Raw genomic sequence first — 27358 nt, forward strand, 5'->3', positions numbered from 1 at the left:
CATGGACAAAAAAGGAGGATGGATTCACGCCCAAGAGATCATGTCTTTTTCTAACCACAGGTAATCGCTCAGTGTACAAGCATATGCAAGCGATAAGATTCCAAGTGACTGGAAACACTTGGCCATACCTGCTGCAGAAATGCAATGATGTGGACGGTGTTCTACCTTAATAGGCCATGTGCATGAGCCTTTACTGCATAACAGTAAAGCACAACACGAGCAAAGAAGGGTGCCCGTGTGTGCAGATATTTTTTTTTCCCCAAAACCACAGATTCACGTTTCTTTTATAAACCAGTTTTATTCTCAGTCAGTGGTTATGGATAGAGAGGACAAGCTGGTTACTCCTTTGGAAATGTTTTAGTTGTGTGATCGCTAAAACCAAACATAACAAAATGACACAATTTTAAATAATATAAAAGGTCTTATGCTATAATAGTTACATTTACATTTTTCCTGAACATAACATTTACAGCAGAACCAAAAACCATATAAATAAAAACACATAAAACATGCACATATAAAAATAGATGCATAGCCAAATGGCACTTCATTTATAATCTGCTGTAGTGGTAAGGATGCTGTATGTGTCAAAGCTCATTACTAGAGCCGATAAAACAGCACCAAAATATCTACAACTTGAAATACACAAGGACCATGTACTTTCTAATGTTGTAGTGTGTATAGAAAGGACACCATCATGTTTACTCAATGATTTCATGTTACTAGTCCCAAAAAAAAGACCATAGACCAGCAGTTTCTTCCAGCCAATGAAAAGAATACTTAGGGGTCTATTAATGAATGCTTTCAAAAAAATAAAATAAAAAATTCCCCCAGGATTCACACATTTTTATAATGAGATTCAACTGGTAAATGAGTGAACCCTGGCAGATACACAAATCTTGTGTGAGAATGTTTATAACCTGACCTCTGGAAGGGTCAGTTATGGCTCGTTTCCACTGAGCGGAATGGTTTGGGTCGGTACAGGGAAGGGTTAGAATGATCCGGCCTATACAGGGGAGCGTTTCCACTGCAAGTCCGACCACCAGGGGCCATACGGGGTTTCGAAAAAATGCCTTTGACATAAGCATTGACTTTTTTTATGTCTTCCATCAGTGGAATGTATTGTGTGATGCCGGTAGCTCTGCCCCAACAGTACCGTACCATTTTCCTATGGCCCCACATCTGAAGCAGGACCCTGAATGGTGTGGTATGGTTCAGTTGTACGGGCTGCTTTCATAATGAAAACACTCAAAATACCATACCGAACCGATCCGCTCAGTGGAAACGAGGCATTAGGGACCCAAGCATGCTGGAAAATTTATACTGTTCATGTTAGCAACCGTTTACAAAAATGTAAAGTGCTGAAGTGATTTCATTTGTTTTACAGCCAAATTCTTGTATGGGTTTTTCACACTGTAAACTCAAACAAGAGGAATCCACAATTCCTCCAACTGGCATTGGATGATTTTTAGAGAACAGTTATATTTTGGATCTTATCATAAAGGATGAAAGCACTGAGTATGTACAACCATTTTTTAGAAAATATGTAACAACTAGAGCAGGGGTCTCAAACTGGTGGCCCTCCAGCTGTTGCAAAACTATAAGTCCCATCATGTCTCTGCCTGTGGGAGTCATGCATGCTACTGTCAGCTTTGCAATGCCTCATGGGACTTGTCATTTTGCAACAGCTGGGGGGCCGCCAGTTTGGGACCCCTGATCGAGAGTAACAAGATGTGGGGGGAAAAAAAGCATTGATTCTTTATGAAGTAGCAACAAATCTTGCCACTAAGCATATTAGAAGTGGATGGGTCATATCTTTAGCTGTCCCAGCCCTGGAGCTCATCGGGGACTTATTGTCAAGCAATGTGAGGTCTACTTAACTAAACACAGTTCCTTGATTGTATCATGGGTAATAGCGACTTTTGTGTCCAGATGATACAGTAAGAGGAAGGGTTACTGATGAAAGAGAGGACACTTCCCAGTAAAGGCTGTGTGACAAGAAAAGTCTATATAGGATGATCATTGAGACTGATTGAGACAGGATAACGCCAACAGTGATGACCTGTGGGAAAATAAAAAAGAGCTTGTGAGGTTGTCAGTCATTTTTTCACAGATAAAACCCACTACAATGATTTGAACTTTGTATCCAGTTTTTTGATGTAATGAAATACCTAATAAAGAGCTACCAAACATGGCCAACTTTGTCTAAGCTTTTGGTTACCCAGAACACGGCTTTTAAATAGTGCGACTTCACTTGGGGGGGAAACCCCCAAAAAACGCATGATTTTTAAGCTGCATGTCAGTGCGACTTCAAATGAGACTTGTCACACCCACCTGAACTCGCTTGCAAGAACTATCAAGATCGGGGTGACTCTCTGATGCCTGGGCTATTTTTTAATGCAAACGGTAAGAATGTGCATAATATACACACACATACATATATACATATACATATACATATATATATATATATATATATATATATATATATATATATATACACACATACACATATACATATACACACACACAGTGCTCAGCATAAATGTGTACACCGCAACAGATTACCTTTACTTTCCGTTCAGAATCAACAACATTTTCTATGGGACCCTATACTACAAAATACTCCCACAAATGCAGGCACTTGTTTGCAAGATTTGTTAATTTGACCACACAAAAAAGTATTTTTCCTAACATTCATTTAGTACCATGTTGCAAAAATGAATACACCCCAATGAAAGTCTTAGAGCCAGTTCACACAGGGGCAACACGACTTCCAGCGTGACTTTTGGAGGCAACTTGAACACGACTGGAGTATGAATAACAGCGCAACTTCAACACAACTTGGGGCGACTTACAACATGACTTTAAGGTTGCCCCCAGGCCAGGCGACTGTTGCCAATTACAGAATAATCAGCTCTCGAGGTGGAAATCCACAGCAAATTTTAAATAAAAAAAAATGGCATGGGTTCCCCCTCCAAGGGCATACCAGGCCCTTAGGTCCAATAAGGATTTTAAGGGGAACCCCCCCCCTACGCCGAACAAACAAACGGCGTGGGGGCCCCCCAAAATTTATACCAGACCCTTATCAGAGCACGCAGCCCGGCCGGTCAGGAAAGGGGGTGGGGATAAGCGAGCGACCCCCCCACCCCCGAACAGTACCAGGCTGCATGCAACACTGTCGCTTCAATATAGATTGAGACACGACTTTGAGGCAACTTACATTGAAATCAATGGGTACAAGTCACCTTTTTTGAAGTCGGAGCGACTGCTGTAGTGTACATTAAGACGGCTACATTCACTACCATTGATTTTCTCAACAGCGCGACTTGGGGCGACCTGAAGTCGGATCCCGTGTTGTCCCTGTGTGAACCGACTCTTAGGAGCAAAGCTAAATTTTAGACAACAGAAATCCTAACAAGAATTCAACTACAGGTGAGTCTAATTATTCAAAACAGGGGTCCAGCAGACAGTTGATTATAAAAGGGAGTTAATTAACCACTTGCTTACTGGGCACTTAAACCCCCTCCTGCTCAGACCAATTTTTAGCTTTCAGCGCTGTCACACTTTGAATGACAATTGCGCGGTCATGCTACACTGGGTTTTTATTTTTTGCTAAACAAAAAAAATAAATAAATAATAATAATAAAAAAATTAAAAAAAATATGTTTCATGGTTTGTTATAAAATTTAGCAAACATTGATATTTGCTGAGGAGGCTGCACTGATGGGCACAGATAAGGCGACACTGATAGGCACTAAGATGGCACTGATGGGTGGCGCTGGTATTGATAGGCAATACTAGTGATGAGGCACCGATTGGTGATATTCATAGTCTGCAGAGGCTCTCCAGATCGGGACTGATGTTCCTCTCACAGCCAGCGATCTGCTTTTTTTCCCTCCTTGAGAAAAAAAATAGCCGATTACCGGCTCTGTTTACATCACATGATCAGCTGTTATTGGCTGACAAGTGATCATGTGGTAAGGGGGTCGGGATCGACCCCTTATTCCAATCAGCCAAGTCTCAGACTCGCCGATTACAGAGCACACCCTGCAGGGGGGGGGGCGCAGGCCGCTCGAGTACATTAGGTCATATATATATATATATATATATATATATATATATATATATATATATATACACATACACATACACACACACACATACATATACACACACACACACACACACACACACACACACACACACATACATATACACACATATACACACACACACACACCAAGGCCCCTTTCACACATGCGGACATTATGTCCGTATTTCATCCATCCGTTTGCGGATGAAATGCGGACATACATGCATTCTGCAGATGGAGGAAAATCCTATTTTTCTATCCATCTGCAGAGCGGATCGGATGAACACGGACAGACGGTCCATGCTCATCCGATCCCCCATAGAGGATAGCAGAGAGCTGACAGGGTGGTCCCTGCACAGTGTACAGAGACCGCCCTGTCCGCCGCCGGCTCAGTGGGGACAACAGAGCGATCCCCGCTGAGCAAGTGGATCATCACGGGGCGGATCATTACTGATCCATCCCGTGTGAAAGGGGCCTAACTGATAAGCATCCTGTACAAGAGCACTTTTGGTAATTTGTTAACACATCAATCACATCCATTATTATCACTATCAGATACTATATAAAACGTACCAGACTACACACTATATAAAAGACATGAGTCCCTGCACCAAACTATATTCAGGCTCATCAATTCAGGGACACTGATGGAAGCAAATAGTAGTATGCAAGGGATATTTTTTGTAGCAATGAAGTGCATGGTAGAATGGAACAAAACACCTATAAATGTGTCAGCTTATATTATGAAGCATACCTTTTCTCTTTGATATTCTTTAAACAAGTATGAGATGGCTGCAAAACATGGGTGGCATAAGAACCACAATAAACAGCCCTGAAACACAAAAAACAGTGATTCACATTATTTGCTTTGAACACTTTAGTCATCACTAAGTTCCACAAAAACACAGGATTATGCAAGACTAAGAGAATCTTCCATGTAATAAAAATAGCTCATTTACTAGTGACAGGACTTAACCAAGGTTTTTATAAAGACAGCTATACATTTTCCAGTATTGCATGCATCATTACAGCCCAGTTACAGACAAAAGGTGTCTGATTCATAGCAACTGGAAAAAAATAGCATTATTTCCCACAAGCACCAGTCAGAGTTCTTGATTAGTATTCCCATAATAAGAATGTTAAAACATGTTCAGATGCTATGAACAACAATTCCACCTCCTAATTTAAAATGAGGCTACCTACCACATTATATGGAAATTTGAGTTAAGAGGCTGCATGGACTTTAATGGTACTCACATGGACAACACATCAATAGTCTAAAAATATCCTTTTATGACAACAATCAAATAAAACAAACACACAATTTTATGCCAAATCAAAGGCACCAAAACTGCTCTCTATTTAGTGGATAATTACACAGTGATACCAAGAGTTGACTGGGGAGAACTGGGTATCTGGTTTTGACAGATACCTGGTATGATCATCACACTACAGCATTTCAGGCCCCTCCTCCTCCTCACCGCTGCCTTCTGGGACACGCAGAGGTCCCAGGAGACGGGACCATTCAGAAAGCATAGAGAGACCCGTGCATGCGCAGTAGGAAACAGGCTGTGAAGCTGCAAGGCTTCACTTCCCGTTTCCCTTACTACAGATGAGGGCGCTTGCACCTGAAGCCAATTGACGGTTTTTGTTAAACTCTAATTTTTAACAACGTATCTTAACTTAATTTTATTGTTATCACAGGGAGGCCAAATGTGAAAACATCTATGCGATAGTTGGCAGAGGGGTGTAAAATGTAAATGAGTTTCTAGCTGCTTTAGCAGCCAGGAGTTTGCTTACATGCTGCCAGTTTTGGAACCCTAAAGTCTGAACCAGCGAGAAGAGGTAAAAAGAGACAAAATATATGATGGTACTGAAGGGGTTAAGGGATCAGAACCAAAGTCGGGGTTTACATAAAAAAACAAAAAAAACAAACACACACACACACACACACACCGCGTTATTTATTCATTTTTTAACTGTAATAAATATACACCAACATGTTAAAATTCAGACACCAATTTTTTATGCACCAAAAAATAAGACAAAAATAAAAAAATAAAAAAAATGACTAAAAAGAGTGGTATAAAACTTTACATACTTTAGCAAATGTGATGTAGAACTGTCGCTTCATGGTGCTTCTCTCCACAGTGATAATGTGGTACAAACCAAATGCCAGTGATACAGCCAGGCAAACTTTCATGGCAATGAGGAGTAAACCCGCTAGACTCTGATGAGCATGATAACTGTGGTGGTTGGTATCTTGAAACTGCTCCCATATTAACAGAATAACCTGTAAAAACAAAAAACAAACACAAAATGTATTAGCAGGCATAATTACATGGACACCACAAAAACACTCAAACATACATTAAGTATCAAACAATACAAAACTGGCCTTGGTATTTTTAGTGTACATTAGAGTTGTTATAAAGCAGATGAAATCTGCATGTCTATTTCCATTACAAATCCCAAACCAAACAAAGGGCTTATTTATTAATCTATAATAGTGGGTGGGCCATGAAAATCATTTCTTTATGCCCCTAGAACTGGTTTACAGCACAGATACAGCCACATATACACTATATTGTCAAAAGTATTGGGACACCTGCCTTTACACATGAACTTTAATAGCATCCCAGTCTTAGTCTGTAGGGTTAAATATTGAATAGGCCCACCATTTGCAGCTATAACAGCTTCAACTCTTTAGAGAAGACCGAGTGTGTCTATGGGAATGTTTGACCATTCTGCCAGAAGTGCATTTGTGAGGTCAGGCACTGATGTTGGATGAGAAGGCCTGACTTGCAGTCTCGGCTCTAATTCATCCCAAAGGTGTTAAAGTCAGGACTCTGTGCAGGCCAGTCAAGTTCCTCCATCCCAAACTCACTCATCCATGTCTATCATTTGGTGGAGGGGATGAGGGGATTATATTGTGGGGTTGTTTTTCAGGGGTTGGCCATGACCTCTTAGTTCCAGTTAAGGGAACTCTTAAGGCACCAGCATACCAAGACATTTTGGACAATTTTACGCTCCCAACTTTGTGAGAACAATTTGGGGATGGCCCCTTCCTATTCCAACATGACTGTGCACCAGTGCACAAAGTAAAGTCCATGAAGACATGAATGAGTGAATTTGGGGTGGAGGAACTTGACTGGCTTGCACAGAGTCCTGACCTCAATTCCACAAAACACCTTTGGGATGAATTAGAATGGAGACGGTGAGCCAGGCCTCTTCATCCACATCAGTGCCTGACCTCACAAATGCGCCCCTGGAAGAATGGTCAAACATTCCCATAGACACACTCCTAGACCTTGTGGACAGCTTTCCCAGAATAGTTGATAGCTGCAAAGGGTGGGCAACTCACTATTGAACCCTACGGACTAAGGCTGTGATGCCATTAAAGTTCAAGTGCGTGTAAAGGCAGGTGTCTCAATACTTTTGGTAATATAGTGCATCTTTGCCAACACATATTTGCTTGATTTTAAGCTTATGCTTAAACAGCTTTTGTGAGTACCTTAATTACTTATGTAAAATAAATGACATTTGAATGTTTAAGATACTACACTATGGCTCCTTTCACATGGGCAATCTGATCAGGTCCACCTTTCAGTTTTTTTAGGAGCGACTTGAGCGCAGCAGATGTCAGCGGACACATCTGCTGACGCCCACTGCCAACCGAACCTGTCTGCCAAAAAAAAAAAAAAAAGGAGGGTTGGTGGTACTATTCCCCATCTGTCTGGCGGATCAGATGGAAACGGACAGGCGGTCCAATTCCATCCGATTGCCCCATAGAGGAGAGCGGGAATTCGTCCATGTCCGCTTTGCATAGCAGAGCGGACACAGACCTGTCATCTGCCTGCTTAGCAGGATCAGCAGAAAGATCCCCCCACCGAGCAAGCAGATTCTGCTTTGCGGTGGCGCCCGTGTGAAAAGGGCCTATGGGAGCCTGTTTTTTTTTTTTTATGCTGGCTATGAAATCTAACCGCTGAATGAGGAGAGACCATCAGTGAAATTGAAGCTTTAAAATGGACTGCATTTGTTTGGAAGATCTTTGGCATGAATACAAGCAGGGTTTGCCTAATCTTGTAGTAAGAAGATAAGTACCAACTTTCGGTAAGTGCATTTTCCTGCATTAGTGGTGGTGATTACTTTGGATCAAAGATTATTCTACACTTGGAAGAATCAGATTGGTGATGTAAACCAGGGGTCATCAACCCCCGGTCCCCGGCCCACTACCGGGCCGTGGCCCTTCTGCAGGTGAGCCGCGGGTGCGTGCGGTCGCAAGACACATGCTGGGCTACCGGCATGAGAGCGCTGGGTGGATGGAAGAAGCGAGCGGGTGGGCAAGTCGAGATGATATCATCTCTCTCCGCCCCCTCTGCATCACCGCTCTTCCACCCTCAAAGCCAGTCTGTCGGAGGTGCAGCGGGGAGCAGAGAGATGACATCATCTCATACTGCCTGCCCCGCATCGCCGCTCTCCCCTGGCTCCTCGGTGTGTGAAAACAGGATTCCTTGTTCAGCGGCGCAGATTGCCTGCCCCCAGACAGCTAATCAGGGATGGCAGAAGGCAGGGGCGTAACTATAGGGGGTGCAGCAGTCGCGACCGCAACTGGGCCCTGTGATGCAGGGGGCCCATGCAGCCCCCTCTACATATGGCCGGCAGCAGCATAGGCAGCTAGCACACACTATTACATACCCCCTCCATATCCCCCTGGGGACAGGGACCCCTTCTCACATGGGGACAGGGACCCACACCTCCCCTGGGGACAGGGACCCCTTCTCACCTGGGGACAGTAACTTCATCTGCCCTGGAGAAAAGGACCTCATCTTTTCTGGGGACGAGGACCCAATCCTGCCTAGGGACAGTCCCCCAATGGGGCACCTAAAAATGTAAAAAAATAAATAAAAAATACCTGTGACCACGCCCTGGAGTTCCACCGCCGGACTCGGAGGGAAAGGCCCTGGCTGGGGTTCAGGGGGGCCCTTCATGGTTTCTTGCATCGGGGCCCTGAAGGTTCTAGTTACGCCAGTGGCAGAAGGGTGGAGCCAGAGACTGAGAGCCAAAAGGAGTCCCGGACCCTCCCTCTGCCTGATAAGACCAGTTGCAGCATGAGGAGAGAGACACCCTGAGGGGCGATTCCACAGAGATGTGACGTCATCAGTGAAAGGTGAGGTGTGCTGGGACTTGTAGTTCACCCCCTCAGCTGTCTGCCTGACATACCACAAGGGGCGCTCCACCGACTCCGCATCTGGTGACAGGCAACGTGGCAGGTGGCAATCCACATCTTGTGGCAGGCAGTGTGGCAGGTGATGTGGCAAGTGACATTCCGCTTCTGGTGACAGGCAGCATGGCAAGTGACTAGGCACATCTAGCAGCAGGCGACACTCAGGGCTCCCACTGATTCTACAGTATGGTAAGTTGAACTATTTCATTTACTATTGCAGTGTAATAATGGAAATAATGTGCTTCGATCACCCCGACACCATATCAAACATGGTGCCGTGATGATTGAATCACTAACACCAGCCATTGCCCGTCAAAAATCGTGACCCCCTAACCCCCCCCCGGTCCTTGGCACAATTTCCATCCACACAGCCGGTCCCCAGTGCCAAAAAGGTTGGGGACCACTGATGTAAACTTTACAATCAGTACACAGTTAGATGTTGTTTTATTTGTTTTATTTCAAATTAATTTTGGTCAAAAAATGTTTCAGGTATTATTTGGAGGACTTTGATTGCAATATTTATGGAATGATTTATTGTGCGTGCCCGCATTTTCACAAATAATTATTTATATTATTGTATGAGTGCTGTCATCATTTTGTTGTAAAACTGAAACATCTTTTTATAGTGTCCTATAAATATAAATCAAAAACCAACGTAACGTGAAAAATAAATAAATAAAAAACACACCACACACACACCACAACTTGTGTGTAGATAAGTGGAAACGACAAACCCAATAAAAATATACAAACCACACCTAAACTCTAATAAGAATACACGACTCATATATACACAATATTTATCACAGAATTCAGCTTTAAAGAACATTCAATACCATGGGGATTAGATTGCATCATTTCCTCAGCAAAACACAAAGCTTTCAAATGTTACATTTCTGTCAAACAAGGATAAACGGAGTTGGAGGGCATGAAAATGTGACAATGGAATGCAGCCTAATCCTCATCTGAGAACCAGTTCCCCTGACATTTTTCCCCATAAGTGCCATCATGTGACCACCTTCATGATCAGTCAGTCAAGACACTGCCTGGAACCAAGTTCTTATAGTAGCACAAACTTCACATTTAGCACCAAATAAACTATTTATTATGATCACATGTGCAATCATTGTGCATAAAATAGCAAGTGATTTGTAACCATTAAAGAGAACAGTTAGAAAGTTAGTAAACCAACCTCACAGGGTGACAACAGCACTATCCCGCTAACTTCAGAAAAGCTCTAGTGCCCCACAAAAGTCCCAAAAATTCCTATAAAATGCTGGACTTCCCAAAAAGTACAGCACAAGCACACCCTCATCACACTCTGGATACCGGTCGGTATGTCATTAAGGTCCTTGTACTTCGGGATATGGCACCATGGCTTGACTTTCTTGAAATGCAGGCTTTAAACACAAGGATCTGCAGACCACTTAAACGACACTAAAAAGTTAGCCACACAAGCGTATTTTCTGTCGGAAAAAACTTGGATGGTTTTTCCGACGGAATTCCGCTCAAGCTTGGCTTGCATACACACGGTTACACAAAAGTTCGCTGAAATTTTTATCATCAAGAACGCTGTGACGTACAAAACTGCGACAAGCCGAGAAAATTAAGTTGGATGCTTCTGAGCATGCTGCAAATTGTTTCCGAGCATGCGTAGGAATTTTGCGTGTCAGAATTTGTACAGACAATCGGAATTTCCGATCGAAAAATTGAGAACCTCAATCTTTTGCTGGCAGGAATTCAACCAGCATAAGTCCGATGGAGCATACACAGGGTCGTATTTTCCAACCAAAAGCTCTCATCAGTCTTTTGCTGGCCAAATTTCCGATCGTGTGTACGGGGCATTAGGTTAGTGTATCAACAATAATCTTAACACTGCTATATCAAGGAAAAAAATAAAAAGGAAACCTGTAGTGAGTGAATATGGAAGCGGTCATATCCTTCTGAAAATGCAGTAACTTGACTGTTCTGCTGTTGGAACGCTCTCAACATTTAGTGACACACTGACCTGGAACTGACACACAAATCAACAGTTTTGACTTCATTCTTTCTAATCTGTTCCGGATCAGTAACTCAATGTACTGCAGCCAGAATCTAGCATTCCTAAAAATGGGCTAATAGCATCACTTCTCTCTCTTTTTACAAGTTTCTAAGAAAGAACAAAAAAAATTAATAAAAAAATAGCTGCATTCTGGAGGAGTAAACCAAACCTATGGGTTAGTTTGCCTTTCAACAGTAAGTGAGGCCAATAGTTTCCTCTACTTCCATGGAGAGTAGGATGCCAATGTCAGAGGTAGCCCCTCACTGTGCTGGAGCCACCTGGGCATTAGCTCTCATACAATTAACAGGAACACTATAGGGTTAATATTTTCTAAATTTGTTTATTGGATTATTTTCTTTGTACCTGGAAAAAAAAAATTATTTTGCATTCTACTAGATTCTGGCCTTTAATTGTACTTACAGTAACTTTCACTTTGTAAAATATAATTTGTTACTAAAGTGTTTCTAAACCCAAAAGTATTTTGTATTTTTTTACCTTAAAGTGATTGTAAACCTCAGACATTAAATATGAACAAAGCATATCCCTCTAAAATGTGTACTGAATGAGTCCAGAACACTAAGGGGGTTATTTACTAAAGGAAAATCCACTTTGCACTGCAAGTGCCCTTGGAAGTAAAGTCGCTGTAGATCCGAGGCAGACATGCAAGGAAAATAAAACCACTTTAATAACGTGAGAAAAACAAAGACAAATCTCAAGGATGGGGTACAATGTGATTTTTTTGTAAAAGCTACATTCATTCACTCACCACATTGACATGTGATGGGTCAGCCACCAGAAAAGGAATCCATGTGATATTCCCTATGTTGCCCTTTAAAAATGCTGATCAAAAGGCTTTTTACAAACTCTTGGAACTAAAACAGATTGTTGTGTTTCATTAATCTGAAGGGAGCTTTTTTTTTTCGTATGTCCTTGTAAAGCAATGTTATATCCCTCCCTCTAGCCTTTCCAGGAATAGGGGCTGCATATCAAGCTTAATATCTGTAGGAGATGAGCTATAAACTAGAGATGTGGGCAGTTGCTGCATGTTTGGTGGCATAATGCACTCCATTCACAGAATAAAAATATGTATATACAGTATGTAGAAAAATCTAAATTTCATTGACCACCCTTGGCCTTCAAACCAGCATCAATTCTGCTAGGTACACTTGCACACAATTTTTGAAGGAACTTGGCCCAAAGGTAACTTCCAGAGTAGCCCTGCAACATCTAGTCCAGCAGGGTCCCCACACAATGTCCAAAAGCCACCCAAGAAGGAAACCTCCATCAGGTTTTATTTTATGAAAAAAAAAGCAAAGAGAAAAAAAAAAAATTGCTAGCAAAGTAACAGGCTAGCCTTGAAACAGCAGAGCGCAATTAAAGCGGGAGTCCACCGGGACTCCGCGTTTTTTTTTTTTTTTTTAAAAGCCAGCAGCTACAAATACTGCAGCTGCTGACTTTTAAATAGTGACACTTACCTGTCCAGCGCGCCCGCGATGTCGGCACCCGAAGCCGATCGCTCGCTCGTGCCGCCGCCATCTTGGGTTTGGGAATCAGGAAATGGAGCCTTTCGGCTTCATTTCCCGGTTCCCTACTGCGCATGCGCGAGCCGCGCGGCGCAATCCGGACGGTCTCCGCTGCCTCTGGGAGCTGTGTGTTTCCCAGCAGGCAGCGGGGCACTTGCTGAAGGGGGCGGGCGCTTGCGGAAAGGGGCGTAACGTACGCCCCTTTCCGCAGAGAGCTAGCCCGGAAGTGGGTGCAGTTACCTGGATTATCCAGGTAACTGCACCCCCCTCCCCCCTGAAAGGTGCCGATTGTGGCGCCGGAGGGGGGGGGGATTCCGATGAGCGGAGGTCCATTTTAGGGTGGACCTCCGCTTTAAAGATGTCCATCCTCATAGAACACTAGCAAAAAAACTGAGGCATATCAGTAGTAGCAGGGGTAATCGTTTGGGCTGGACTACAGTCTTTTTGTTTGCCAGTGCCCAGGTCTCCAGTAAGTTTCAGTATAACCTGAATGATTAAAGTGGTTCTAAAGGCTGAAGGTTTTTTTACTTTCATGCATTCTATTTGTGGAGGTAAAAAATGTTCAGTAAGCAGCTCCCTCCCCCTTATACTTACCAAAGCCAGATCTCGATCCACAGATGTGCACGAGAGCAGCTGCACTCCCGAGTCTCTGCCTCCTCACTGGCTCCCACTGCTCTCAACCACAGCCAATGAGAAGGGAACAGCACTGAGCCCCATTATTTGTGTCTTTTGGACACACAGAGCTAGCATGCACAAGTGCCCTCATAGAAAGATGGATATGGGGGAAGATTAATAAAACTGAAGAGTGCAAAATCTGGTGCATTTCTACACAGAAACCAATCAACTTCCAGGTTTTATTGCCAAATCTTCATTGAACAAGCTGAAGTAAGAAGCTGACTGGCTAACATGCACAGCTGCACCAGATTCTGAGTGCTCTATTCTTAGTAAATCCCCCCCCCCATGAATATCCACAAAATTTACTGTCGAGATTCTCAACTTTAGTAAATACACTCAAATACCTGGAGGCAAGACAGATTTTTTTTTATATGGTCACATGCAGCAGAAGTGCTTAGGAGGTTTATCAACTAGATCGTTATGCATTTAAATGACATGTTTACAAAGATATTCTGACACATCAGTTATAAATCTTATATACCGAGCAGACATAATTTTTTATTACTGCAATAGTAACAATTTTTTGCCCTTCACTGGGGGGCATAAAATTTCACCTGCTGTGTCTTCAGAAGCTGAATATGGCAAATAGACGGCAGACAAACATGCTTTCAGAATCTGATGTTAAAAAAATGAATTTCTTTATACTTAGGGCAGCACATACATCAGATGAACATGCCTGTCTTTGCACACAGCAGCTTATCTTGGCAAGACAACAAAGCCAGTAAAATCCAATAAAGCCTAAAGAAACACATTGGTTGGGTTTATCTGCTAAAGCCTTAAAACTGCCCTGGGTCATACTTATTTTTATCAACGTATATGTTTTTAGGGGACAGCACAAGAGAGAAGCTTGCTTCACAGCTACCTTTGTTTAACTGAAACCTTTGACTCATTCATCTGATAAGGGATGAGCAAGTCTGTCCATAGATGGATTGAAACGCGCCTCGTTCAGCAGGAACCGGAAGAATTTTTATCTAACTATGGCAACTCCTGCATGACAGAAGTCGATCTAATGAGCAACATCTGTTAAACAGTCTTGTAAGATGTCCTTGGTCAGCGGCTGCAAACACTGATTAGTGAGTTCTGACGGCGGAGTGTCCCCAGTGTCAACACACAATGTCTCAACGGGGAGGATCTTTCCATCCACCTTGCTTGTGTGGACTGGGGAATGGGTTAATTTTTTTTCTTTGTTCTGTTCTTTGGCTGAGAGGAAAAAACAACAAAATCCATTTATGGCCAGCCTTACTGCTCTGATGGCTTATCCCAATTTTGTAAATTTCATTCTTTTAGCACAGCTAAAAATAATGATATAAAGAGACAAGAACTCCCCTTGGACTAAGTAAAGTAATCCATAAGTATACACTAGGGTGGGTTTATTACAGGCAGATAGATTGTGCACTGCACAAGTGCAGCTTCACTCATTTTTGTAAGAGCTTAGGAGGAGTGAATTCACACATAGGGATTGATTTACTAAACCTGTTGCACTCAAAAGCTAGTGCAGCCTTGCATGGTAACCAGCTTTTTCAATTAACCATTTTAGCCAGGGAAGATTTTACCCCCTTGCTGGCCAGAGCACTTTACAATTTAGCACTGTGTCACTTTAACTGACAATTGCGCTGTCATGCAATGCTGTACCAAAACAAAATATACGTTATTTTTTTCCCCCACAATTTTGAAAAAAATACTTTTTCCTATAATAATAATCCCAAAAAAGGTTTTTAAAAAACAAAATTTTTTTCATCAGTTTAGGCCAATCTATATATTCTTCTACCTATTTTTGGAAAAACAAAAAAAACGCAATAAGCCTATATATATTGATTGGTTTGTGCAAAAGTTATAGCATCTGCAAACTACGGGAAAGATTTATGGCATTTAAAAAAAAAAAAAACTTTTACTAGTCAATCTGTGATTTTTAGTGGCACAGTGACATTGCGGCGGACAAATCGGACACTTGACACATTTTTGGGACCACTGACATTTATACAGCGATCAGTGCTATAAAAATGCTCCGATTACTGTGTAAATGTCACTGGTAGGGAAGAAGTTAACACTAGGGGCGATCAGGGGGATAAATGTGTGTTCCCTCAGTGTGTTCTAACTGTATAGGGATAGGACTGACTGGAGGAGGAGACCTATCATGGTTCCTACTTAGTAGGAACAAATGATAGGTCTCCTCTCCCCTAACAGAGCAGGGATTTGTGCTGGCTCCCGTGCATGTGATTGCACCCCCCCCCCCCGGCACACGCATTGGGTCCCCCACCATGCATCGGGCACATGCCTTCTTGTGGCTCTTAAAGAGGACGACTTACCTGCACAGGGTTTTGCGCAGCTCTGCCATTCTGCTGCAGTATATCTGCATGAGGTGGTCAGCAAGCGGTTAAGCTTTGGCAATAAAACCTGGAAGCCGATTAGTTTCTATGCTGAGATGCACCAGATATTACACACTCCAGTTTTAGTAAATAATCCCCCATAGTGCGGTGACAGGCATTTAACTGCATTGTAAAATGCATTTCACTTGCACTTTTGTTCAATTCAAATAAAGTTTGTAAAAAAAATAAAATAAAAAAGGGAGACGTGTGTGATGCACTGAATCGTGCACTACACTGCCCCCTACCACAGTATGGAACAGACAGCTGCCAAAGGGGAAAAGTACTTCAGCAACTGTCCATTCCTGTGTGAACCGGCCCTAAAATGTGGAAAATATAATACCCTGAGCGAGTGGCAGCACAGACACTGCAGGTCACAGAATGGAAGGTGGAAGTTGCACATTAATATGTAAAATCAAAACAGAACATACTCTTCAGAAGTATTCCCATCCATTACAACATACTGTATATGTATATTCTTTGAATACATGTCATTGTAAGGATGAAAATAATATACACACCTGAACAACAACTGCAACCACAGCAATGCCAGTGGATGTGGGGGTAGAGTCCCACTGAAGGGGTCTACTCTGGGATTTCTTCATTCTACTGAGTGTCCAGCCCATACACAGGCTTAGCAGCAAGTATAACATCTGTACTTCTGAGGCCATATCACATACTGGAAAAAGAAACACAAAGATTACATAATAGTTGTGGAATAACACTTGTATCGACAAGGTGATGTTGGCTTATTAAAATAAGCTATCAATAATTATATTTTGGTTGCGAAAAAACAAAAAAAAAAAAATACGCTCTAGATGACCAATGTGCACTGCAAGGATTTTACATACTTTTAGAGCAGAAAAGGGTTGGAATCTGCAACAAAGGAATAGCTCTTTATTTAACCATGGCTTTTGGATAAGGATTCGGAATAGGAGGTATATATTCATCATAATCACCTGGTGCATAATAATGGTTCTGAGGAGAAAATCTACAGTGTCTGCATCCCTTTAGGCCTTATTCACACAGGTAATGAAGGCCATGCAGCGTGAATGGGCCATTTTTTGCAGCATCTGCATCTTCCAGGTGCTGCATGCAGGCAGCCCTGTGAAAATTATGATGCTGGGGGTGTGGGGGGCAACAGAGGAAGATTTCACCTAAAAGAGGCATGAGCATAAGGCTCTGACTGACTGTAAGTACCGATTTTTCTGTTTTTCATCTTGGCTGCACTTGGGCCTTAACCACCTTTTTTCAAACTTGTTGTTTACAAGTTAAAATAATTTCTCTCTGCTAGAAAATCTTCTTACAACCCCGAGATAGAGATAATAAAATGGCGGTTGTTGCAATACTTTCTGTCACACTGTATTTGCACAGCGGTCTTACCAGCACACTTTTTGTGTGTGGAAAAAAATACACACTTTTTGTTTTACAAAAAATAAGACAGCAGTAAAATTTACACAAATTTTTTTTTTTTTATTGTGAAAGATGTTACGCTGAGTAAAATTGATACCCAACATGTTAAACTTCAAAATTGTGACAAACTTTTACCCTTTAAAAAAAAAAGCATGCTACCAAAAGGTGAACTTCTGCTTTAAAAATCATTTTGAAGCCCAAATACTTAGGAAGTGAGGGGACTGGGACTTAGCAGCAATACATTGAACATATTTTCCCACTGATCAAAAATTGCTAACTCTGAAGTTGTATTAGCTATATAAAACAGTAGTTCTCTATGACCAAACTTTATGAGACAATGCCTAGCAGAAAACCATTTACAATCATTAGATGATATATTTACATTCTTATCTGATTTAGCAACCTTTAAAATTAACAACACACATACCTGACTGTATTACTAAATTCTACATAAGTCACACATATAAAAACACATCGGGCCATATTTACTAGTTGTGACTCAAGAGAGTCATTTGTCTGTGCCTTCACCCGGCAAACAAGACATTTAATACTCACATTCTGCCAAACTTCCAATGAATGGCGCTCCTTTACCGTCTTTAGCGTACCTGAGGCACAGAGATGGAGTAAACATTAGACATGTATAATGAACCTTATACAACCAGCACACATTTAAGTCTAGATGCACAGATTAAGTTTAGCAGCTTCAGTATGCATCTGTAAACTTGTCAACACTATAGGGCATATTTTTTTAAAACAGAAAATGTGATTTTAAACATTCACTGGTGGTCAATCAATTCCTGTCATTTAAAAACAGATGCACCAAGAAGATTCATTTGCAGTAAATATTTGGTAAACGTTATGTTCCCTGTTTTATAAAAATTGCTCATACAACTACTTTGCTTATATATCATTATTATATTTTAGAAGGACATACGGTGAAATGCTAATATTGGGTAAACGGTTTTGAAACTCTGATAATGCATTTTTTTGGGTGGTTTTGAATCAAATGTGTTAGGCTCCTTTCACATGATAAGCCCACTCAGATCCACATGTCCGTTTTTCAGGCGGATCCGAGCGGGCCACCCATTGACTCCTATGGGCAGGCAGATGTGTCATCAGATCCGCTAAAAACAGATGTATGGCAATACGTTCAGTCATCCGCTTGGCGGATTAGATCGGATGTGAGCCAATGAAAAAACTGACATGCTTTTTTTGTCCAATCTTCTCATAGAAATCAGTGGGGCTTCGACAGGTCCCTTCCCGCACAGTGAGCAGAGACAGACCTGTCATCCGCCGGCTCAGTGGAGATCAACGGAGCGATCTCCAACTGAGCTAGCGGACTTTGCTGAGCAGATCCACCCCATGTGCAAGGAGCCAAAAAATAAATAAATAAGAAAGTTTAGTTTCTTTCTATCTTGACCACTATAATACATTCTTTTTGCACAGTGAGTATACAGGGAGAGAGGCACAGTGCCACTTGCAGACTGGAGAGGATTTGTTCTAAACCTTCAGCTTACATATGATCACCATAATTATTTGCAGTGTCGACTAGAGATGAGCTCAGGCATGTTCGAAATCCCACGTACCCAATCCCGCCAGGAAGCAGTCACTATACACAGCTAATCAAGGGCAGCGAGACATTTCCCAGTCCTCAACTGCAGAGCTCAGGAAATGTCTCACTGCCTGTGATTAGCACGTGGGATTTCGAACATGCCAGAGCAAATCTCTAGTGTCTATCATGATTGCTAAGAAGGCCATAGATATTGCAGGAAAGAATCGCACCAACACCGCTCGATCGACAGACAGATCAACTTGGGTACAATGAGCCTGCCCATAAATGGCTTGAATCTCAGTTGGTCCCTGCTGAACTAGCCAAGATTTAAACTTTTTATGGCCAGCTTTAGACTGAGACCTTGCTACTGTCAGTGACAACAAGGTCTATGAAGCAGCACCTGCAACATAGATCAATATTCTCTCAGCACAGGGAACCATGTTTTGGGTTAACAAATGCTTTAAACATAAAAATGGTACTACAAAAAAGGGCAGTATTTACCATGAGAAATGCAGATAGTTGGCCAAGGCAGAAATGACCTGCAGCACCAGAGCATTTGATAGAACCTTTAGCACCGTGTGCATAGGACCACCCTTTTTAATGGTCTGCCACAGTGCCTGGATGTATATACAGGCAATCACAAAATACACAAGGACCAGAAGGAAAAAGAATTCATGAAGTCCTGGGGGAGAAAACAAAAAAAAAAAAAAAAAGTTATTTAATTGATCAAATTGAGATTTCAACATAATTTTAGGTAGCTTTGCTAAAAGCGAAACTCAAGGTAAACGTCAAAATGCACAGGTGAATTATATATAGATATACATTACATACATACACATACACTAGGGCTGCAACTAACGATTATTTTCATAATCGATTAGTTGGCCGATTATTGTTTCGATTAATCGGTTCATAACCTTAAAAAAAAAAAATAAAAATAAAAAAAAAAGGAAGAAGTGGGTCAAATTGACATTCATTTTCAACCACAGTGACTGGAAAATTTGGAAATAACAGAAAACTTCTTAGTCAAAGGAATTTTCAGACAGTGTATGTGGTTTTCATTTAGAAATTATTCATTTTAAAAACAGAATGTTAAAAACAAGTGAAAATTTCAAACAAAATTCTTTCATTCAGCGAATGTACAAAGATTTTTCATCCGAATATTCTCATCTGAAAATGTATCCGTGTGGCCAGCATAAGGCTCGGTACACACCTATGCAGTTTGCTTTTAATCTGTTTCTGCAGTGCTTTTTGCTGTACGCTTTGATTTTTGTGCACGTGATTTTACTAAAATGTTCATTTTTTGCATTTTTTTGGGCAGATTAAAAAATAAAAAATTGCATTACATGCTTTACTGCAGCTTCTCCATTGAAGTATATTGAACCAATAAAGCACCATTGTGCGTTAAAAGTCCCTGACCCTTTCAGATGTGAACGTGTCCCATAGGAAACCATGTAAATGAACTGTAGTGCATTTCTGCAAAAAGCACCATAAAACGCATAGATGTGAACCAGGTCTAAGACGTTTAGTAACATAATGGGGTTAACTAAAACGAAAAAAATAAAAATAAAAAGCAGATATCACTACTGTAAGGGGTTCATTTTTTTACTGTAGAACTGTGAAAGTAATATTAACAGTAGCGATTATTTGCTCTTTGTACTATAAAATGGCTATTTTTAGCTTTTTTTTTAAGCCCAATTTGTTATTGGCCGATTAATCGATTATGAAAATAATAATCGATTCCATAATCGATTAGTTGTCGATGAATAGATTAGCTGTTTCAGCCCTAACACACACAGTTTTACATGCCAAAGTTAGGGTGGACCTTCACTCATAGTTTACACATATCCTCATTCTAAGGCCGCGTACACACGCGCGGACTGTTGGCCCAACTTTGTCCGTCCAACAGTTTGAGCGAACAGTCCGCTCAAACTTAGCATGGACAGACATGGCCACACACGACGAACGAACAGTTTGCTGAAACCGTGCGCGATGACGTGAACGGCACGTACGACGGGACGCAAAATACGACGTCCTATACACTGCATTATAACTTTCGGCTTGAAAATCCTTTCTGAGCATGCGCGGAACTTAGTTTGACGAACAAGCCTACACACGGGCGGACTGTTCGTTGAAACAAGGTTTCAGCGGACAGTTTTTCGGAATTTCCGTAAAACCGTGTCCGTCCAACTGTCCGCTGAAAGCCCACACACGAGCGGACTGTCCGCCCAAACACTGTTCAGCGGACAAGGTTGGGCCAACAGTCCGCGCGTGTGTACGCGGCCTTATACTCTGTTCTCCCTATTGCACATTTGTGATCAATTTTTTTTTGCAGGTACTTGCTCCAACTTTTTCCTTCCTCTAATCCATTGGCCTGCCCCGTATATAGCCCAGAAGACTTTGGGATGTTCTCCACATATATTTCAAGCATGCACAGTGGGGAACTGGCTGTTAGTCACCAGGAAGTGACAGAAAGATTTTGTAAGGTAAGTGGGCAAGTTTACCCACACAGGACCCTCCAGTTGCACAAACTTGTCTTCCTTTCCTTCACTTGATGCTCCATTCAACTAGACATATAAAGTGACATACCTGGCACTTCAGGGGACATGGAGCATGTGACAGTGCTGGTACTTGGCTGCTCATGCATCCAGTCCTGTTGCATAGAGCAGGGAGTGGGTCCTCGGCATAGTATAAGCTCCAAATCATGGCTTGAAATTTACACAGAGCTTCATATCTGTGCTTGTGTGAGCTAAAAGAGTAGCAGAAAATGAAGGGAAGTGGACACAGCACTGGTTCACTTCAAGTAAACACTCCTCTTGGTTCAACATTTCAGCTTCCTATGTCACCTCTCCACTTCCAAACTTCTCAATGGACAGTGGATCAGCATCATTAGCTTTGCCCAGGGAGCACAGACTGACCTAGGAGGCAGTAAAACTGACTTAGGAAGCAATTGATCATGAATATCAAAATATGTATACCACAAGCATGGCTATCCAAAAATCACATTCTTTGGCAGCTGAAACTGGACCGTGAAACCCGTGATCAAGACAAAGAGGATAGTATGCAAAGGGCCGTGTGATTAGTGAGTGGAAGCAAAGAACACAGTACTTCAGGTGACCAGTAAGTAGGGAGGAGAGGACGCTGGAGGCTGTATGATCACTAAAAAAAGGGAGAAGAGGACGTGAGCACAGGGGCTCACACTGTGAAAGCGTATTGTACCCTTGCAGGGGCAGGGTATCTGGTGATAAAAAAAATAAAAAAAAAATTAAAAAAAACACAACACACACACCAGGGGTTTTTCAGCATATTAAGAAGCAGTCATGGCATCTGTTATATTGTACACAAGTCACATCTTTTACGTCTTTGGACTATAAACTTATTTAAATACTCATATTTATGTACGTATTTATTTATTTATCCAATTTTAATTTGCAGTTTTTTTTTCTCACACAGTTAATTCACATAGGTTCTTAAAAAAAGTCTTTCAACATATTGGTAAGATATCACTATCAGGTATTTGTAACAACTAGGGATGCACCGAAATTTCGGCCGCCAAAACATATCGGCCGAAAATGCCCTTTTCGGCAATTTGCCGAAAGGAAAAAGCGGCCAATAATTGAGCCGGAAATGGGGCGGGGCCTGTGTGGGGGGCAGAGATCTATAACGCAGGAGAGCCGCCTCCGCCATCTGGTCAATAGAGCGCCGGGAACATCACAGCTTTAATGTCAATAGCTGTGTGTTCCCCTGTCACGCGCCGTCACATACAGCCCCCCCCCCCTGTCCGGGGAACTGTGATAGAGTACCCGTCCAAATTGGACGGGTGATCTGTCTATCACAGTTCCCCGGACAAGGGGGAGGGGCTGTATGCGATGGCGCGCGACGGGGGAACACACAGCTATTGAAATTAAAGCTGTGATGTTCCCGGCGCTCTATTGAACCAGACGGCGGAGGCGGCTCTCCTCTCTCTTCATGGCATCACTGGCTGCACGGGGGCGTCACTGGTTGCACGGGGGACAACACACTTATCTCTTATCATGCCGACAGTCTCTGACCACCTCCTGTACCATGTCGCCAGTCTCTGACAACCTCCTGTATAAAAATATATTTTTTAAAAACAGTCATTTTCATTATCGGTGCTGTTTTGGGATCGGTTTTCAGCCTAGTGTATTTTTCATTTTCGGTATCGGTTTCGGCACCAAAAAAACCCATTCGGTGCATCCCTAGTAACAGCCATATTTATATTTGTAGTGGCCACAAATTCCCAACTCTATACAGAGGGTCAAACACTTGGACTTTGCAGCCTGCATTTCATATTATTTTTAACTTATTTACCACTTTATTACCTGGATTTAGGATTTCACATGTAAACACAGAAGAATAGCTTATATTTCTTTATTTAGTTGTTAATTTTCTTTGGTTGCAACAATTTTAGGTCAGTTATAATTATTGCACAGGTCTTATTTTACACAAAACACTTGGGGTCTGTTTGGAAGGGACCTTTTAAAGAGAAAAAAGGCTCCCTTTCTTTTCCAAAATTTAGGGATATGTAAAACCCACTAGGGGGTCTAACACTATTAAAAAAAAATCTTTTTAAGTTACTTTTTTCTTGTTTCATTTCAAAGAATTGTTTTCTGTAATTTGAGGAAAGTACATTTTGGTAGAGGAATTTGGACAGCACATTCCTCATTTGGAGGCATTAGGGGATAGCGCCATTTCTACCCTTCCTTATGGCCCTTCCTCCTTGCAGAGTGCCAGCATGGCAAGCTGCTTGCTATGGGAGCACTTGTGCATGCTCGCTTCAAAGCAGCTTCTGTGTCCACAAGACACACAAGTGTAGCACAGTACCGCCCCACTCCTCATTGGCTGTGATTGACAGCAGCAAGAGCCAATGGTTCCCACTGCTTTTTCTCAGCCAGTGAGGAGCAAGAGACCAGAGAGAGCCACGGCTCTTGTACACATTGCTAGATCCAGATAGGGCTCAAGGAAGTATGGGGGGGGCGGGGGAATAATGAACACAAAAGGTTTTTTACCTTCATGCATAAAATAGATGACAGCCTTTACAGCCACTTTAAAAAGTTATACAATTAGTGGCAACCTAACGAGAAAAAAATAAATAAATAAATAAATAAAATAAATAAAAAAGGACTCACTAGAATTGCCAGAAATTAGTTTGTATTGAAATATTTTATAAAATGTGCCTATACCAGCCTTTTATATGAAGATGATGGATGCAATCATCTAATAATTAAATTTCAAAGGAAATGTACGGCTACAAGCATTAAAAAAAAAAAAAAAAAAAAAAAAAAAAAAGGTACTGAGGCAGTATGACGGTAAGCTTAAAATTTACAGGACGATAGCCACAGCTTTTAAAACAGAATAATCCCTGTGATGTGCGACATGAATCCCAGAGGATTACAACTACCAGATGATAATACATTACAAAAAGCACAATCCGTCCCCGCACACAGATTAGAATGGAGGTAATTTATGACTAGATGGTTCTGGGAGGAAAGTTTTTACTAGTACAATAAAAACTCTAGATCTAAAGCTGGACACACACAATCAAATATTTGCAAGTAAGCATAATTTGTTATAATTGAGGGAAAAAAATAAAAAAAAAACCCACCGCAGTGGAGACATACAGATCCCACTTTAACATAAAAAAAAAAAAAATGCTGGGCAGTTAGCCGATCCTGGCAATAACATTCACTTCTTTGATCCGATTATCAATGGCTGCAAGCCCTGGCTGGTGTTCTTCATTTCTTGCACCTATAGCTAGCCTGTGTTAGAACTTCACACAGAGGTACCGGGTGACATACAATAATGGAGAGGCACGGAAACTTGCCACATGACCCAGAAATAGATGGCAATTACAGCCAGAGGATTGGGAGACCTGCTAAAATTTGAGGTTTTAGTTGACTCCCACGTAATACCAAGTATCTAAGAGTTGGATACAGAAAATTTGCAACATGTAAAAAAAAATTAAGTTTGTCATCGCTCAGCAAATTGTTAAAGTGGTTATAAAGCAAGCCTCAAAATTTCAAGTCCTGAGCTACTAGCCACGCCTTAAGAGTTACTTGCCACCAGTTGCCCCACCCAACTCCGCCTCTTGTAAATGATCATATTTTATTCAGATCATACATGGTATGCAGGGTAGGCTTTAATGTTAATTGGACCCTGGGCAAACATTTTCGTGCCCCCTGCAGAAACACTACAGGGGATGGTCTGATACTGCAGACCTACTACAGGAGAGGACCAGAGAGAGACTGCAGACATGGTACATGTGCTGTGGATGGTGTGGTGATGGATGGCTCTCCCCTCCCTCCACATCTCTGTAGAGGGGGAAATGTTGCAGATCAGTGTATACAGCTCTGTCCTCCCTCTACAATTGTTTAGTGTGATCCCTGTCCCCTCCCCCTGCTCTGAGCATTGGACTCCTCTGCTTACTTTCTCCCCAGGGCCCTCACATCATCAGCAGTGTCCAGATCCAGACAGCACACAGGTACCCTCATAGTCCTGAGCAGTCAGTGTCTCAGTGCAGACAGCAAGTCCTCGTGTCCCCTTCCATTGTCAGCAGGAAGTCGGGAAGTACAGCACTTGAGGGGGTAAGGAGGAAGTTACATCCATATCCCTAAACACTTACTGTCCCTGTCTGCAGCACCACTTCGACTTCCTGGTCTCACAAGGGACACAGGCAGCAGCGGGAGTCATAGTACTGCTGCTGTCAGTCAATTCCAGTGAGGAGGGAGCAGGGGGAGTGATATGGACACACACACAGCAAGGCTCGAGAGTGTGCCCACATACAATGCATCTGGAAATATTCACAATGCTTCACTTTTTTCCACATTTTGTCAAGTTACAGCCTTATTTAAAAAATGTATGAAACTTTGTCTGCAAATGAAAAAAAAAAAATCCCATGTACATAAGTATTCACAGCCTTTGCTCAATACTTTGTTAAAGGACCTTTGGCACCAATTACTGCCACAAGTCTTTTTGGAGTATGATCCCACAAGCTTGGCACACCTATTTTTGGCCAGTTTCTCCCATTCTTCTTTGCAGGACCTCTCAAGCTCCATCAGGTTGGATGGGGAGCGTTTGTGTGCAGCCATTTTCAGATTTCTTCAGAGATGTTCAAATTGGGTTCAAGTCTGGGCTCTGGCTGGACCACTCAAGGACATTCAGAGTTGTCCTGTAACCACTCCTTTGTTATCTTGGCTGTGTGCCTAAAGTGGTTGTACTGTTGGAATATGAACCTACACCCCAGTCTAGAATCCAGTGTGCTCTGGAGCAGGTTTTCATCAAGCATGTCTCTGTACATTGCTGCATTCATCTTTCCTACCACTGAAAAACATCTCCACAGCATGATGCTGCCACCATCATACGTCACTGTAGGGATGGTATTGGCCAGGTGATGAGCGGTGCCTGGTTTGCTCCAGATATGACGCTTGCTATTGAGGCCAAAGAGTAAAGTCTTTGTTTCATCAGACCAGAGAATTTTGGTTCTCATTTCGGAAAGTGCTTCAGGTGCCTTTTGGCAAACTCTAGGCAGTCTGTCATGTGTGTTTTACTGAGGAGTACCTTCTGTCTGGCCACTCTACCATACAGACCTGATTAGTGGAGTGAAGAGATGGTTGTTCTTCTGGAAGGTTCTCCTCTCTCCACAGAGAAATGCTGGAACTCTGTCAGTGACCATCGGGTTCTTGGTCCCCTCCTTGAAAAGCACTTCTCCCCCGATTGCTCAGTTTAGCCAAGCGGCTTGCTCTAGGAAGACTCCTTGTGGTTGCAAACTTTAGATTTACAGATGGAGGCCATTGTGCTCATTGGGACCTTCAATGCTGCAGAAAGTTTTCTGTATCCTTACCCAGATCTGTGCCTCGATACAATCCTGTCTCGAAGAGACAGGATTGACAATTCCTTGTCTAAAGACAATTCCTTGGACTTCATTGCTTAGTTTGTGCTCTGACATACACCATTAACTGTGGAACCTTATAAAGACAAGTGTGTGCCCTTCACATCCAGTCAACTGAATTTACCACAGGTGGACTCCAATCAAGTTCTAGAAACATCTCAGGGATGAAGAAGTTTAATTTTGATTGTCATGGCAAAGGCTGTGAATATTTATATACATGCAATTTTTTTGTTTTTTTATTTTTTATAAATTTGCAAAGGATCTCAAACAAGCTTATTTTTGTACGTTGTCATTATGGGGTTTGTAGAATGTTGAGGAACATAATGAATTTAATCCATTTTGGAAAAAGGCTGTAACATAAAATGTGGAAAAAGTGAAATGCTATGTATACTTTCTGGATTCACTGTAGCACAAAGCTTGCTGTGGAGGCACTCAGAAGAAAAAAAAAGGAGCCGAGAGTGTCGGCGAGGGAACAAACAAGAGGTAAGTGTGCAATATTGTTGCGAAAGGGATGGTAAGTATAACATCTTTTTTATTTTAGGAAATTTTTTTTTACTTT

General features: G+C 42.0%; 1 protein-coding gene across 1 annotated transcript in view; it reads right to left on the minus strand.

Moving 5' to 3' along the window:
* Positions 1 to 278: 278 nt before the first annotated feature.
* The window catches only part of GPR180 (G protein-coupled receptor 180), a 41422-nt gene continuing 14342 nt past the window's right edge, over positions 279 to 27358 (minus strand). Inside the window, exons 4-9 of the mRNA XM_077483043.1 lie at positions 19392 to 19572; positions 17894 to 17943; positions 16447 to 16604; positions 6198 to 6389; positions 4851 to 4928; positions 279 to 2062 (exon numbers count right to left, since the gene is read on the minus strand). Of these exons, the coding sequence (XP_077339169.1) occupies positions 1904 to 2062; positions 4851 to 4928; positions 6198 to 6389; positions 16447 to 16604; positions 17894 to 17943; positions 19392 to 19572 (818 nt within the window). The 3' untranslated portion in view covers positions 279 to 1903. The remainder of the gene's footprint in view (positions 2063 to 4850; positions 4929 to 6197; positions 6390 to 16446; positions 16605 to 17893; positions 17944 to 19391; positions 19573 to 27358) is intronic.

Source organism: Lithobates pipiens, unplaced genomic scaffold, assembly GCF_037356315.1.
Source record: "Lithobates pipiens isolate NorthernLeopardFrog02 unplaced genomic scaffold, aLitPip1_a1.2 Scaffold_16, whole genome shotgun sequence".
In the NCBI taxonomy this organism is placed as follows: domain Eukaryota; kingdom Metazoa; phylum Chordata; class Amphibia; order Anura; family Ranidae; genus Lithobates; species Lithobates pipiens.